The sequence below is a fragment of the Cryptomeria japonica genome, chromosome 4, assembly GCF_030272615.1.
Source record: "Cryptomeria japonica chromosome 4, Sugi_1.0, whole genome shotgun sequence".
Lineage (NCBI taxonomy): Eukaryota > Viridiplantae > Streptophyta > Pinopsida > Cupressales > Cupressaceae > Cryptomeria > Cryptomeria japonica.
The window spans coordinates 496,372,350-496,386,681 of NC_081408.1; the positions used below are offsets into that span (position 1 = coordinate 496,372,350).

At 35.5% G+C, this 14,332-nt stretch overlaps 1 protein-coding gene across 2 annotated transcripts; it reads left to right on the plus strand.

The window, feature by feature from the left end:
* The first annotated feature begins 5,380 nt into the window (after nt 1-5,380).
* Nucleotides 5,381-9,359, plus strand: LOC131060370 (cytokinin hydroxylase). Of its 2 annotated transcripts, XM_057993558.2 has the most exons (6): nt 5,400-5,481; nt 5,619-6,188; nt 7,102-7,328; nt 7,496-7,746; nt 7,892-8,246; nt 8,761-9,359. In XM_057993558.2, the coding sequence occupies exons 2-6, from the start codon at nt 5,804-5,806 to the stop codon at nt 9,181-9,183; spliced, it is 1,641 nt and encodes a 546-aa protein (XP_057849541.2). In that variant the 5' UTR covers nt 5,400-5,481; nt 5,619-5,803; the 3' UTR covers nt 9,184-9,359. The 2 variants fall into 2 exon arrangements, with proteins under 2 accessions (XP_057849542.1, XP_057849541.2); XM_057993559.2 differs by having other exon boundaries at nt 5,381-5,673.
* The last annotated feature ends 4,973 nt before the right edge of the window (nt 9,360-14,332 follow it).

The following is a 14,332-nucleotide window of genomic DNA, read 5'->3' on the forward strand; positions in this document are numbered from 1 at the left end:
AACTCACATACTCTAAAATGGTTCATTCAATTAAGTTACATCCATCTCAATGAGAGAAGTCCATGAAATAATATTACATTACAAGAGGACTCAAATCTCCTATCAATATATAATTACATAATGCCAAACAAATTGAAGAGCATAAGAAAATACATGAGAAGTGGATCCATTGAGAATCTTGTTCTACTATCTTTTGGACCCCAATGATGGTATACACACCACTCGACCATGTGGAATCAAAAGATCCACTTGCTTCATGCTAGGAGATAGTCACATTGGCCACAAGCACACTCACACCAAACACATAGGAGAGGGATTATACAAATGCCATACAGAAAGTATACATGATCATACACATCATACAAGAAAGTCATAAATAACATCAAGGGACAAGTACAGTTCCTCATTAGGCATGAACACCAATGGCACACTCAAACACTCACCAATAGAGGAACATAATACATAATCATTGAGCATAATCACCAATAGCACAATCAACTACTTACAAATGCAAGAAAACATGGAGAGACTTGACATAGGCACATCCAAGCATGAAGAATTCACAACATCCAAGAATGCAAGAATGGAATCAACACCACAATAAAATGAACAATACATCTTTCAAGTGCTACTTAAACTATACTAGGACTAGATGCTAGAGAGCTAGTTAGGGATTGTCATCACAAAGAACAATCTTAGCTGCCATGTGGAACTGAAGACCCTCTCATATGGATGAGGAAATTTGATCGCACAAGTGATACAACTCTCTTCCCAATCACATCCTTAGCCTAAATTAGCAGTCAAGTCATGTGCAGGGCAATCATTATCTTGATTAGTTAATTGCCCATGTTTTATTAGTTTTCACTTGATTAAATGACTCCCACACATGATAACTACGCATAGGCACTTTGGGCCAAGGTCACATTGGGAGCCACTCCCATAACCCTCTCTTATACAGTACACCCTAGGCTCATCACATTCACCAAAAAATGTGGCACAAAATCAAACATTGTAAGTTTCCCAAATTTTCACAAGTTTTTCACACCACATTTACAATATAAGTCAATTTTCACATAAAGCAACAATCACATGAAATGAGACCCAAATTGATCCAAATTAAAATTACATACTACAATTCCATCTTTCCATGAAATAATCCATATAAAATTTACACCAAATCCACTTTTTGAACATTTCCCCAAATTTTCTCAAAACTAGTGAATAGTGAAATCCACCATTAAAATAGATTCAAAAACCATGAAAAATTAGAAATTTTAAATTAAAAAATATAAGAATACCTTTTGGTTTTAAAAGTACCCAACACCCATATTTTAAAGTAAAATTTGCATTTCCATCATTCTACAAAAAAAATGGGTATGGTAACCCCATATTAAGCAAATCCCATCAAATTTCTTCATAACAATTCCTACAATCATTAAAATGAAATGCTTTAAGAAAAGGAAATACTTATTTTCATCATTCAATTCATTTAAAACCATTTGGAAACAAAAGAGAATAGAGGGAGAAATGAGATCCCTACCTGTCTTTTGCCTCAAATTTGATAATACAAATACTCCAAGCATACCAAACAAAAGCTTGAATCCATAGAGGAACATAAATCCTTTTGCAACAAGTCTCATCCAAATCCATGCAAAAATGGCTTCTCAATTCAAATCCAAAAATTCAAGCACAAAGAGGGTTCTCATGCTTTCAGAATCTCCAAATTTGACTAGGTGTCGAATGAGAATTTTTTCCCTTTATGAAACTCAATTTACTTTTGAAAATAAAATAAATTAAATAATTGAAAGTTTTAATTTTCACATTCATAAAATTTCCCCAACAAAACTCATATTAAAATGAGCATAAATAAGCCTCATAAAAATATTTTCAAAACATTGAATAACCATAAAACCACTAAAAATCATATCATCATTAAATAAATTGATATTTAAAACTTAGTTTCTCCAAAATCCAAATTTCACCCCAATGATCAAATGTGATCAAAACAAGTACAAATAAGTCATATTTAAGCGTTTGAAACATTAAATAACCATAAAACTCATTTTAACATTAAATTATGGAAAATTGTCATTTAAACTATAAAACTCATTTTGCAATCTAATTCACAAGCAATATAAATTAGCACCCAAGCACTTTTACTGGGCATCTACATAGGGGTTAGGGTTCTGGAATGTTACCAACCATGCTATCTAGGGTAATTATTTGACATTATAATAAGCAATTGTACTCAAACTAAGTACAATAGGTTAGGGATAAAAGTTATAGTCCAATGCGACATCTCCCATATAACCACCATTAGGGTATGCTTAGACCTATGTAGCAAGGTGAAGTTGATACCCAATACCTGCAACCACTCAACACACATTACGGTTACCTATGCATATATATAAATAGTTGAAGTGCATACAATTTCTCTTAATGGGGTCCAATAACACATATATTAATTTATTGCATTGAACTTATTTAAAACACATTATCATTTAACTTTAACACAAACATTAATATCTCAAGCTTAATAAACCAAAATGACATTATTAGCTTGTCTCAACATGCATTTAATGTCATAATCACATTTAACCCAAATTTAGCCAATATTTCAAATATCATTAAATTAAGTATGGTAAAATCAACCATAATGCCATCTTACATACATCATCTGAAATATCATCACAAAATAATATATTAGGTCCTCACAAGGGATTGGGCACAATATCATGCACACATTTGAATGTAGTAATACTAAAGGCTGACATGTTGAGGAATACAATCTTGAGCATGCGGGTGGTCAATACACATCATGAGTCATACGAGCACCACAAATAAAGAAATACACTAAAATAGAGCATAAATTAATCACTTGGAAGAAAAATATTATCATAACATGTGAATCTCTAGATACATCATCAAAACAATGTCAATATCAATACACATATGCAAGATGCAAACAAGAAGGGCACTAGATATCCTATCTATACTTATATCTAGTGTTAGGGAAGCAACCCTTAGATGGTCCCTTTATAAACTAATATATCTCCTAAGTTATCTATTCTGGAACTCTGCTACTGGATTACACCCTTATCTCTTTGTACTGCCATTTGTATCTCGTTTTCCGGTCAACAATAACTCTAACAATTCTTAGTTTGCTTGCCAACATCGAGATACTTTGTAATATCATAGAGAAGTTCTTAGATGACCAAGTAGTGGCAAATTTCCTTGCCTTTCTCTAACTATTTATCCTCCCAATTTATTGATAGTTAGTCATTGAGGAAGTGCAAACAACTAAGCATCAAGCTTGTCATCATGCCCTTATTAATAGCTAGGACCTCATTTTTAATGTTGATGATAATTTGATTTTATGGAAACTAGATGATTGTGGCATGTCTCTTTTATGGGGATATGCCTCTAACTGCTTGGCATCATTTTTCTCCCCACCTATGTTGCTTTATGTTTAAGACTCCACCTTAACTAAATTTTGGGATGTGATTTTTCCCACCCATCTTTTTTGTGATAAAATATACTTTTAAAGACAATTAATATTAATACCTATTCATGAAAAAATGTCATAGAATACAAAATAATTAACGCCATGTAATTTAAATTGCAAAAAAGAATTTAATCCATTTTTTTTTCTCATAAATACATGTTAACTACGTTCACAATTTTTATTATTAAAAAAATTGATACTTAATACTACACCATTTACTACATCAAAAGTCTTAATCCATTTTTATTGTTTAAATGATTAATACATATGTGAAAATATTTAGCTTTATTGACAATCATTATTATAAAAATATATATGTAATACCTAATACTACAAAAGTTATACATAGATGTGAACATCTTTGTCTTTATATAAGGAATTACAACAAGATGAGTAAGCATACATCTAAATCAAAAGTTATCATTAGCTAAGTAGTCATGTGCAAGGATAACCACCCACAACCTAGGTGAGCGACTTTTTAACCACGTACTATCATCCTCACTAAAAAATAAATGTTAATTTCAAATAATTTTGTGAAAACAATCAAGATATTACTAGTTTGATGATGATTTCTTCTTTTTAATAAGCTTATTTGAGGTCCATCATATAAATCACCTTGGATCAAGCAGCCATGTGCAACGAATTCAGTCTATTAAAGTCACCGATGTACTTTTTTACCACCTACCATAATTTTCACCAAAAGCTAAATATTAACTTCACATAATTTTGTGAATATGTTTAGGATTCTACTAATTTCATGTTGGCATCTTATTAACAGAGCTTATTTTTTATGGAAACGGTGGCAATACATAGATGTTGACATCTTTGTCTTTATATAATGGATTACAGCAAGACTAAGCGTACATCTAAGACAAAAGTAGTCAATGGCTAAGTAGCCATGTGAAAGGTATACCCTGACACATGCAACCTTGATGAATTGACTATTTTACCACATATAATCATGCTCACTAGAAAGTAAATATTAACTTCATATAACTTTGTAAACACGGTGAAGATTTTACTAATTTGATGATTTTTCTTCTTTCTAATAAGCTTATTTTCTATGGAAATCGTGGGAATACGTAGATGTTGACATCTCTGTCTTTATATAATAGATTACAACAAGACAAGTAAGCATATGTCTAAACCAAAAAGTTGTCATTAGCTAAGCAACCATGTGCAAGAGATAACCTGACCAACAACGTTGATGAATTGGCTATTTTATCACATATGACCATGCTCACTGAAAAGTAAATATTAACTTCATATAATTGTGAACACAGTAAAGATTTTACCAAACTGATGATTTTTCTTCATTAAAATAAGCTGTAAGCATACATCTAAACCAGAAGTCGTCATTAGCTAACCAACCATGTGCTCTAAGAGATCATCTGATAGACAACCTTGATGAATTGACTATTTTACCACATACGGTCATGCTCACCAAAAGTAAATATTAACTTCATATAACTTTGTAAACACAATGAAGATTTTACTAATTTGATGATTTTCCTTGTTTCTAATAAGCTTATTTTGTATATAAACCATGAGAATACATACATGTCTACATCTCCGTCTTTATATAATAGATTACAAAAAGACAAATAAACATAAATCTAAACTAGAAATCACTATTAGCTAAACAACCACATGCAAAAAAAAACCTTGATGAATAACTTTTAATCATGTACAATCATCCTCACCAACAACTAAATATTAACTTGACAATGATATCTTCATATAAATCTACTGTCAGTTACTAGTTTGATGATGATTTCTTCATATAAATCTGATGTCAGATGAGAATGTTATAGTGGAGTCCCACAATTGGTACAGCCTTACTGACTGAGCAATTCGCTAGCATTTATTTAGAACATGATTCACGGGCTACTATGAAGCTGACTTCCCTTGTATTTTTCTTGGGCGTGTTATTTTGAGGAGCCACATGCATTTGGAGGCTGAAGGAAAAGAATGGAGTACGTAATCAACAATCTGTGCTTTTCTTTATCACTAATTGACATTACTGACAGTTTGAGAATGACTTGGGCTGTATTTTTCTTCCTCATGAGACTGATCTGATACGATTTTGTGATAATGCATGTCTCGTGGGCAGGAAAAAAACAGGGGCTCTCTGGGTCAAGCTACAACAGCAATGTCGATCATATGCAGTACCTTTTTTTTAATCTCATTTCTCATCTATATGTATTCATGGTGAATTTGGGCGCCTAGTTTACAGGCAATTTTATAAATGGACAGTTCTTTTCGCACGTGTGGGGAAAAATTTGTAAACCCACTTCCATGAAACTGTACAAATTGTACTGCTGTCATGAGTATATATATATAGTTCTAAGGTGCATCAGAGCTACCATGCTCAACTGCCCAGAGCCCACTTCACTTTTTGCCCCAGTTCTTTGTTGGATTCCTTCCATGGCTGCCTCCATCCTGATTATACCTCTCTTCATATTTTTCATATATAAGATTTATGGGTTCTTAAGTCCTAGGCATATGAAGCAGATTATGCAAAGCCAAGGAGTACAAGGACCCAATCCAAAGTTTCTGCTTGGAAATCTTCTTGATATCAAGAAGATTGTTGAGAAGACTTTGACGCAGCACAAATCTGCTGCAATTCACCAGTTGGAACACCGTTTCTTCCCCTACTTTGTTGAATGGAAGAAAACATATGGTTTGTCTTATTATAAATATTTGTTTGAGTTGTTAAAGAGTTTGGATTGCCATGAATTGTTTCTGATTTTGATTGTGAATTTTTTTTCAATATTTTGGATCAAATTTCATAATCTTATTATTAGAGTTCTTTGGATAATATATTAAACAATTTGGATGTTTATGCTATTCTGTTTGAGTAGTGACAGAGCTTGAATTGGTATGAATTGTTTCTAAATTTGATGTTTAAATTTTTTTTTCGACATTTTGATTCAAACTCCATAATCTATCATCAGAAAGCAGAAAACAAAAAAAGAAAAATAAATTGATTAAAACTTCTATTTTTTGTTTCTTCTATTTAACTTGCTGAAATTCATCTTGCATCAGTGTGAGTTGACATTCCAACATTTTTTAATTGTTGATTGTGGATTGACCTTCCAACATGCTCCTGACTTTAATAATTATATATAGCTGTAGCTTATTTAAACTGACTTCAAAATGATAACCCAAGTGTAGAGGGCATTTCTAACACTCTTTTGGATTGGAGGGAAGTTCCAAACCTTTTTTGAAGTGCAGATTGGCCCTCAAACCTCCTCTTTCATCATCCAAAGTTAAATATAGCTTTAGCATAGTCTGGCTTGAAAACATATCATTATGTTGGCAAAATTTACTTGAGTTCACTTGGAGTAACTCTGACACCATTAAGAGCTAGGTAGTTTGAAGTTTGAACCTCCAACAAGGTTCTCCATCCAAACAGTTTGAGCTGGATAAGCTCACTAGGATAGCATATCTTGTAAAAAAATGCATTGAATTGATTGGATTCCAAGTCAAGACTTTTATTGGGTATAGCCTCTTCCAATCACTTGTTTGAGTATTTTCAGGATTTGCAATTGGTCCCTTGAAAGCTGACCAGTCAGAAACATTATATTGTGCAGGGAAGAGTTTTGTGTACTGGCTTGGAATTGAGGCAGTGTTGTATGTACAAGAGCCAGAGCTTATACAGGAGATAAGTTCATCTGGCTCTTTCAACTGGGGGAGACCAGGCTTCCTGAAAACTGACAGATTTCCTCTTTTTGGCAATGGGCTTATCATGGCAGAAGATCAAGATTGGTTTCACCAACGTCGGATTGTTGGTCATGCTCTTACAGCTGAAAATATGAAGGTTAGACATTATATGTTGAATATAAGTTTCAGAAGATGCAATACATTCCAAACTTTCTAAACTAAGCTTGACTGACTATATGTGAGCTTGTTTTCGCTAGAAGAATGACAACCCTTAATATTTTTCATGATCTCTGAACCATCTGTCTGTAAAAATTCTCCTTTCAGGGATTGCTTGGCTTAGTGATGGACGCCTCTCTGCCCATTTTAGATGACTGGGTATTGAGAGTAATGAAGGGTGGCCAAAGTGGTGTAGAAATTGAAGTTGATGGAGAACTGAATAGGATCACTGGCCATGTTATCTCCAAATTATTATTTGGCAGTAGCTATAGGAAAGGCTTTGAGATACTTGATCAGCTCAAAGCTCTTCAACATGCCTTATTCAAAGCAACCAGATTTGTAGGTGTCCCCGGAAGCAGGTAATAAGGGCACCTTCTAGAATTAGAGGTACACGGTAACAATTTGTGAAGTGAATAAGGGTAGAACTCTTAAACACCATGTAGCTGGCCCATTTTATTTCTTTAGTTTTGAACTACTTACTCATGCCCTGGCAATTTTTGGCAGGTTTATACCTTGGGGTGGAAACAAAGATGTTTGGAGGTTGGGTAAGAAGGCTAATTTGTTAATCTTGCAAATCATCAATGCACGCCTGGAATGTAACACCAAAGGATTGGGTGATGATTTGCTGGGGGTCATGTTGCTAGAACTCAATCAGCTCAAGGGGTTAACTCTGCAAGATATCGTGGATGAATGCAAAACTCTGTTGATAGCAGGACAGGAGACAACCAAGCTGTCCTTAACCTGGACACTAATGTTATTAGCTCTGAACCCTCATTGGCAAGACAGAGTTAGAGCTGAGGTCCTGGAGATCACCAAAGGAGTTCAACCAGACAACAACATGCTCTCCAAAATGAAAGTTGTAAGGGCCCCCTCCTCAAACATTCGAACTATTCTTTTTCAAATTTTATATGAAATATTAAACTACCATTAACTATTTGATCAGTTAACTAAAAGCTTGTGGATTTGACTGTATGAACATTCTTCTGTCAATGATTCAGTTGATATTATATGATCCATCATCAGGGTAGTGAGCTAGTGAGCTGGAGAAGAGAAAAACAAGTAAATAGCAGACCAAGACCCATTAAATAGTGGAGGGGGAGGTGACAAGGGAACCAAGACAAAAGGAGAAAAATAGTAACTCTGTTTTGGTTCTCCTGTCACCTCCCCATTTAGTGGGTTTTAGTCTGCTACTTATTTTTTCTCTTCTCCAGTTCACTATCCTAATGACAGATCATAATATGACTTGAAACATTGATAAAAAAATATTTTTTCAAATTCAATAATATGAACCATAAAAATTTAACATCTTTTAACAGTTAACTAGCTAGTGTAACTGTTACTCATTCTCTAATATGTAGAATTCTTGTTTACAGATGACAATGGTTATTAATGAATCCATGAGGCTGTATCCTCCAGTGTCTTACACTGTCAGACAAGCCAAGCAAGACATGAAGATGGGAAATCTAAAGATTCCCAAAGGGATGTCTATGTTAATAAACATATTGGGAATGCATCAAGATCCTCAGCTTTGGGGAAGACAGGATGTGTACGAGTTCGATCCAAAACGATTCTCTAATGTAGAGAATATCAAGAAAAACAACGGATATATTCCATTTGGATTTGGAGGGAGAATTTGTCCAGGGGAGAAAGTGGCCCGCTTGGAGCAGAAGGCAATACTAAGCCTGATAGTATCCAAATTCTCATTCACAGTGTCTCCAAATTATGTTCACTCTCCAAAATCTTTATTGAGCATTATGCCTTCCAATGGAATGCAGCTCATTTTTTCCTTGCTGTAGAGCACCTGCAAGACAATGTTATACCCCTTAATATAATTTGCAGTGCTATTTCTAACCAGTCATTGGATAGCCTAATTGAGGCTTATATTTAGAAAACTCTTCTTAAGGCCTTACATTTGTAGCCACTGACATAGGCTAATTTTGGACCATCAATGTCATTATAACCTTTTAAGTCACTCATTTCTTTTTAGACTATATTTTGCTGTTCCGTTTTTGACGTTCTGATTTTTCTTTATATTATGTTCTTTTTCTCATAAAATTGGGCAAGGCCTCTAGCAGCCCCCAAAACAAAAGTTGTTGGATGAATTCTAGTGGTGTGGAGTATAATAGATCCATCTCAAAAAAATATGTTTATCTTGTTCGATTGTTTAGAAAAATACATTTCATCAAGTTCAAACATTTTAGAAAATATCAAAAAACAAAGTGGAATCTCAATCAAAGTTTTGTCAGAAATGTCAACAAGATCAAATCCCTTAACAAAGTCAATTTTCAATATCAATAAGATCAAAACCTTACAACAAACAAGCTTGTCAACATCAACATCAAATCAAACTTTTGCAAAATTCTTAAATGAAGAAAACATCTACATGTTGTGATCTTAGGTTCAAACCAATCAAACAAACATCATGGATTGGCGTTATGCATTTTGTAGGGAAGGTGAAGAATTCATCTCTTCCATTCCTATTCCATCGCCATCCATAGAAACATTAGCTCAATAAATCAATACTTTGCAACAACAAATGAGAGACATGACTAGTCCTAGAAGCCATAGGGTCTGGTTAGAAAATATGATGAGAGAAGTTATAACCACGAGGGGATCATTATCAAGCCAACCTTCTTCTTCTTGTGAGACCATTCAAACATGTCAACCTTCATTCTTCAACAAAATCATTCCTACCTTAGTTCAACCAACATTAGAGTAATGTCAACCTTCTTTCAACCCAACATATCTATCATGCCAATCATATCAACCCAACATTCAAAGTACCTCTTGTGTGCGGGAAAAGCGGGTCAATGGAACTTAACATGTGAAAAATGAAGCTCAAAGGGACTTATCCACACACCCACAGGACTTCTTGGTGCAAGCTATGGAGTCATGAAGGATGACTCAACTTCCCAAGGTTGGTTCCATGGTTCTCTATCTCACAAGGTCCCTCAAACCAATGTCTTTGCTCTCAGATCATTGAGCAAAGTGGTTTAGGGATGACAAATGCAAGAATGAGGGATGCTTTGGTTGATTTTAACATAATAATGGATCCTATCTATGCATGTTTCTATAAATGCAACAAACTAGATTATAAGATGACAAGATTAGTATAAATACTATCCTAACATGCTATATTAGTTGTGTGATTTAAGCTAATGATAAAGGAATTATTCTAAGATGTTTATTAGATTAATTTCTATTGCAAAGAGAGAGTAGATGTGCTAAAATTGAGCATAAGTATGACACTAAAAGCTTGCATGGATCCTTAAAATGGAAGAGTGAGAGCTCTATTTATAGTGAAAATAGGGCAATGGATGGCCAGGATTGAAAGAGTTTATCAAAGGTCAAGATTGAAAGTTTATCAATCCATGTTTGCAATTCGCACCAATGAAATGGTGACAATTGTCAACATAAGACTAATTGAGAGGGGGGGGTGGAAATATTAATGCCTGAGAAGACCTCATGGTTACCCTAGGTGGTAAGGGTTAAGGTTAGGTTAGGATTATCCAATGGATAAAGCTTTTACCTAAAGGATAAACTCTTGTGCAAGGGTTAAAGGGATAACTATGGTCAAAGCAATGAATGCTTGATGAGACCCTTGGGTTAGATGAGGGTTAAGTTAGTCAAAAAGTTGCTAACCATGCAAGAGGGTTGAGTTAACCATTAATGGTTTGGAAGACTTTCAAAGTTAAGTTGTTGAAGCCTTTAATGGTTTTCAAAGACTTTGAGGGTTTAAGAAGTGACTTCCCCTTGCTCAGGGATGTGACAATATTTAGGAGATGGGTTAGGCTAACTTAGAAGCGATTAGAAGAATCTAGAAGGGGGTTAGGAAGAAGGTTAGGATGCAAGTGGGAGATGTAGGATTTTGCAAGTGGATGAGGAATAAAATGATTTAATTAAAATAAAATGTTTTATTTCAATTTGGTTGTAATTTGGGAAATTGAATAAATTAGATTTATTCAATTTGGGGTAAACTATTAATTAAATATAAATTTAATTAAAAGTAGAGAGAAGGGGTTTAATTGAATAAATGATTTATTCAATTTAAATGACATAAGTGAATTTAACTAAGTAAATTGAATAATTTACTTAATAAAATAGAAGAATGTAGGTAATTTAATTAAATTAAATTTAACTAAATAGAGGAATGAACATAAAATATTCATTTAGGAATATGGTCATTTTTATATGTCTACATTTTGCCCCTCTTTGAAGTGACGTGTGTGCACATGTTAATTCAAAGAAAATGATGTGTCGTCAATATTTGATTATGATCAGTGTGATGTTGTTTTAAGATTTTCATGTCATTCCCCAGATTTGATAAGTGATGCCTCAAACTTGATAAATGATGTTTGATAATGCTCCCTCAGGAGATGAATCAAAATTTTGGAAAATTTGATTTAATTTGATAATTTTGTTTCCATTTTAAAATTTTGTCAATGTGGAATGGGAAAAGTTGATTCATCTCCCGATAAATAATGTTTGTTAGGGTTAGACGGAGACTGCGAGCAAGCTACATGCCCCATCTCCAAACCCTAATTTTAATTCACCCTATAAAAGAGGAAAAGTGCATTGTTTTGTCTCATTTGTGTTTGTTGACCTTGGAGAGAGAGACTTTTGGAGAGAAAGACAAAATGCCGGTTTCCTTCTCTTCTCATCGATTCGAGCACGTTCGGAGGTATCGGAGGCCTGTCGCGTATGGACCACCGGTAAGTCAACCTTTTTGACCCCTTTTTTATTTTTTATTTTGTCATGTGGATTTTATGTTTTAGCGTGTCGGGGTAGTTGCGTACCGCATACGATAAATTTCGCAACGTGTAGGATTTGTCAAGTTAGGTAGCATCTGAAAGATATAGGGTAGTGCATATGTCAACTAGATTAGCACATAGCAGTAGTTTAGCGCATTAGGTGCACATGGTAGCGCATGGGGTAAAACGGGTAGCGCATCAGATAGACCTAGCGCATAGGGGGATGAGGAGGTCACATGGGTAGGGCCCGATAGCGCGTAGATGTACCCTAGCACATAGGGTTAGATAGGTAGCGCAAAAGCGGGATAGAGTAACGTATGGGGTTTTTTTAGCGCATAGGGTAGATTGGATGGCACATTGGAAGAAAAAGAGAGCGCGTAGGGTTTGTCTAGTGCATAGGGTAGGTTGAGTGGTGCATGAAGAATATAGGCTAGCGGATGAGTATATTTTAGCGCACGGACAAGTTTGCTTAGCGCATAAGGAAAATTTTTGTGGTAAAGTGTGATTTTTTTGGATGAAGAAAATAGGTAGGTTGAGGTTAGTTTTGCCAAGATAGGTGCAAATTGTCCGTCTGTGTGTTTACTGTCATAAGTTGTCCAATATGAGTTTCGACATAACTTGATTGGATTTGCGATGTTTCAAGTTATTTTATAGATTTGATGTGGATTTAGATATGATGCGAAACTTGAATTAGATTTGTTCAAAGTTTTCAAGTTTTTTTTGGATATGAATGTGTTGAATATGAATTGTGGAGCTTGAGTTGTGTTACAAGCTGATATGGAACTTGAGTTGTGTTACAAGTTGATATGATTTGAAAACTTGAGTTGTATTACAAGTTGATGTGATTTGAAAACTTGAGTTGTATTACAAGTTGATATGATTTGATGGATTGATATGATGTAACTTGATTTAGATTTGTTCAAAGTTTTCAAGTTTTGGATATGAATGTGATATTGATATCTATGTTTTGATGAGGAAACTGATATTGGATGTGTTTTGCTTTTTGACAGGAGCGTCTTGGAGTGGTACAATCGCGTGAGCATTTTCCTAGACCGTGGGCATTGATACCACGATTGACATAGGCTGACAGAGACATTATTGATATGTGTGGCCTGATCTCCTTATTAGATATGCCTCGGTTTATTGTGAACCGGGGGTTATTGACAGCGCTGGCTAAGAGGTGGCACAGTGACACGAACACCTTTCATTTAGCCATAGGCGAGACTAGAGTGATGCTAGAGGATTGTTACCGGATTCTTCGGATTCCAGTGGTAGGTTCATTGTTACCCTATGAGCAGTCAGAGGAGGGTGGGAAATAGGCATTGCACCGGATCTTTCAGGATGACACAGTGTGTGGATATGAGATCCCTTGGTAGGTTTTCTTGGATTTGGATTACGCTCCTCTTCCATCAGTACTGACAGGTTTCATAGGTGGGTTCTTATGTCCCGATCGGAGGTCGAAGGGACTATCCGTAGGATGGGGATTGGTTCTGGAGGAGATGGTGACACAGGGTCGCCGATTTGCATGGGGGTTGGCTATGTTGGCCCACTTATACAGGGATTTGCATGAGGTGGTATATCTGGGGTATGGTAGTTTATCAACGGGAGTGACATTGTTATAGGTATGGTGTTGGGAGCATATTCCCATAGCCAGGTCATTGGTGGACAAAGATAGGCCTGTCAGGTGCGCGTATGCGTATGGATATCGAGGGATAGTTGTCTAGCTTAAGCTGAGCAAGCTAGAGCACTGGAGGAGGGTTCTAGATGATATTGATACGGTCGTCTGGTGACCATATATAGGTTGCGAGGTATGGGAAGAGGATGGGATGGAGATGCCTTATGTCTTCATGACCTGATATCTGATAGGGCAGACGCCCTTTGTTATTGAGAGATTTCTAGTCACTCGAGTTTTGCAACAGTATGGACGACAGCAGGGGATACCACAAGGGACCTGCTTATATGCTTGACAGAGGTAGGATATACCAAATTGGGGACCCACTCTTGGTAGTGCGGCGGTGATAGAGGAGTTCGTTCAGCTAGCTGGCCAGATATGGGACTACGCCCCTGAGATATTAGATGCGGGCATGACGAAGGATTTTGCCAGATTGTTTGTAGCTCGTGCAGTGGCCAAGATATCAGATCTAGCAGAGATGCGTCCTACTTTTAATGATGATGAGGAGGAGGGAGGTGGTGA

Excerpts from the sequence above, each read along its gene's own strand:
- LOC131060370 (XM_057993558.2), top strand. The coding sequence starts at position 5,804 with ATGAAACTGTACAAATTGTACTGCTGTCATGAGTATATATATATAGTT. Across the intron at positions 6,189-7,101 it reads TGAATGGAAGAAAACATATG|GGAAGAGTTTTGTGTACTGG; the intron begins GTTTGTCTTATT and ends TATATTGTGCAG. Across the intron at positions 7,329-7,495 it reads TTACAGCTGAAAATATGAAG|GGATTGCTTGGCTTAGTGAT; the intron begins GTTAGACATTAT and ends TTCTCCTTTCAG.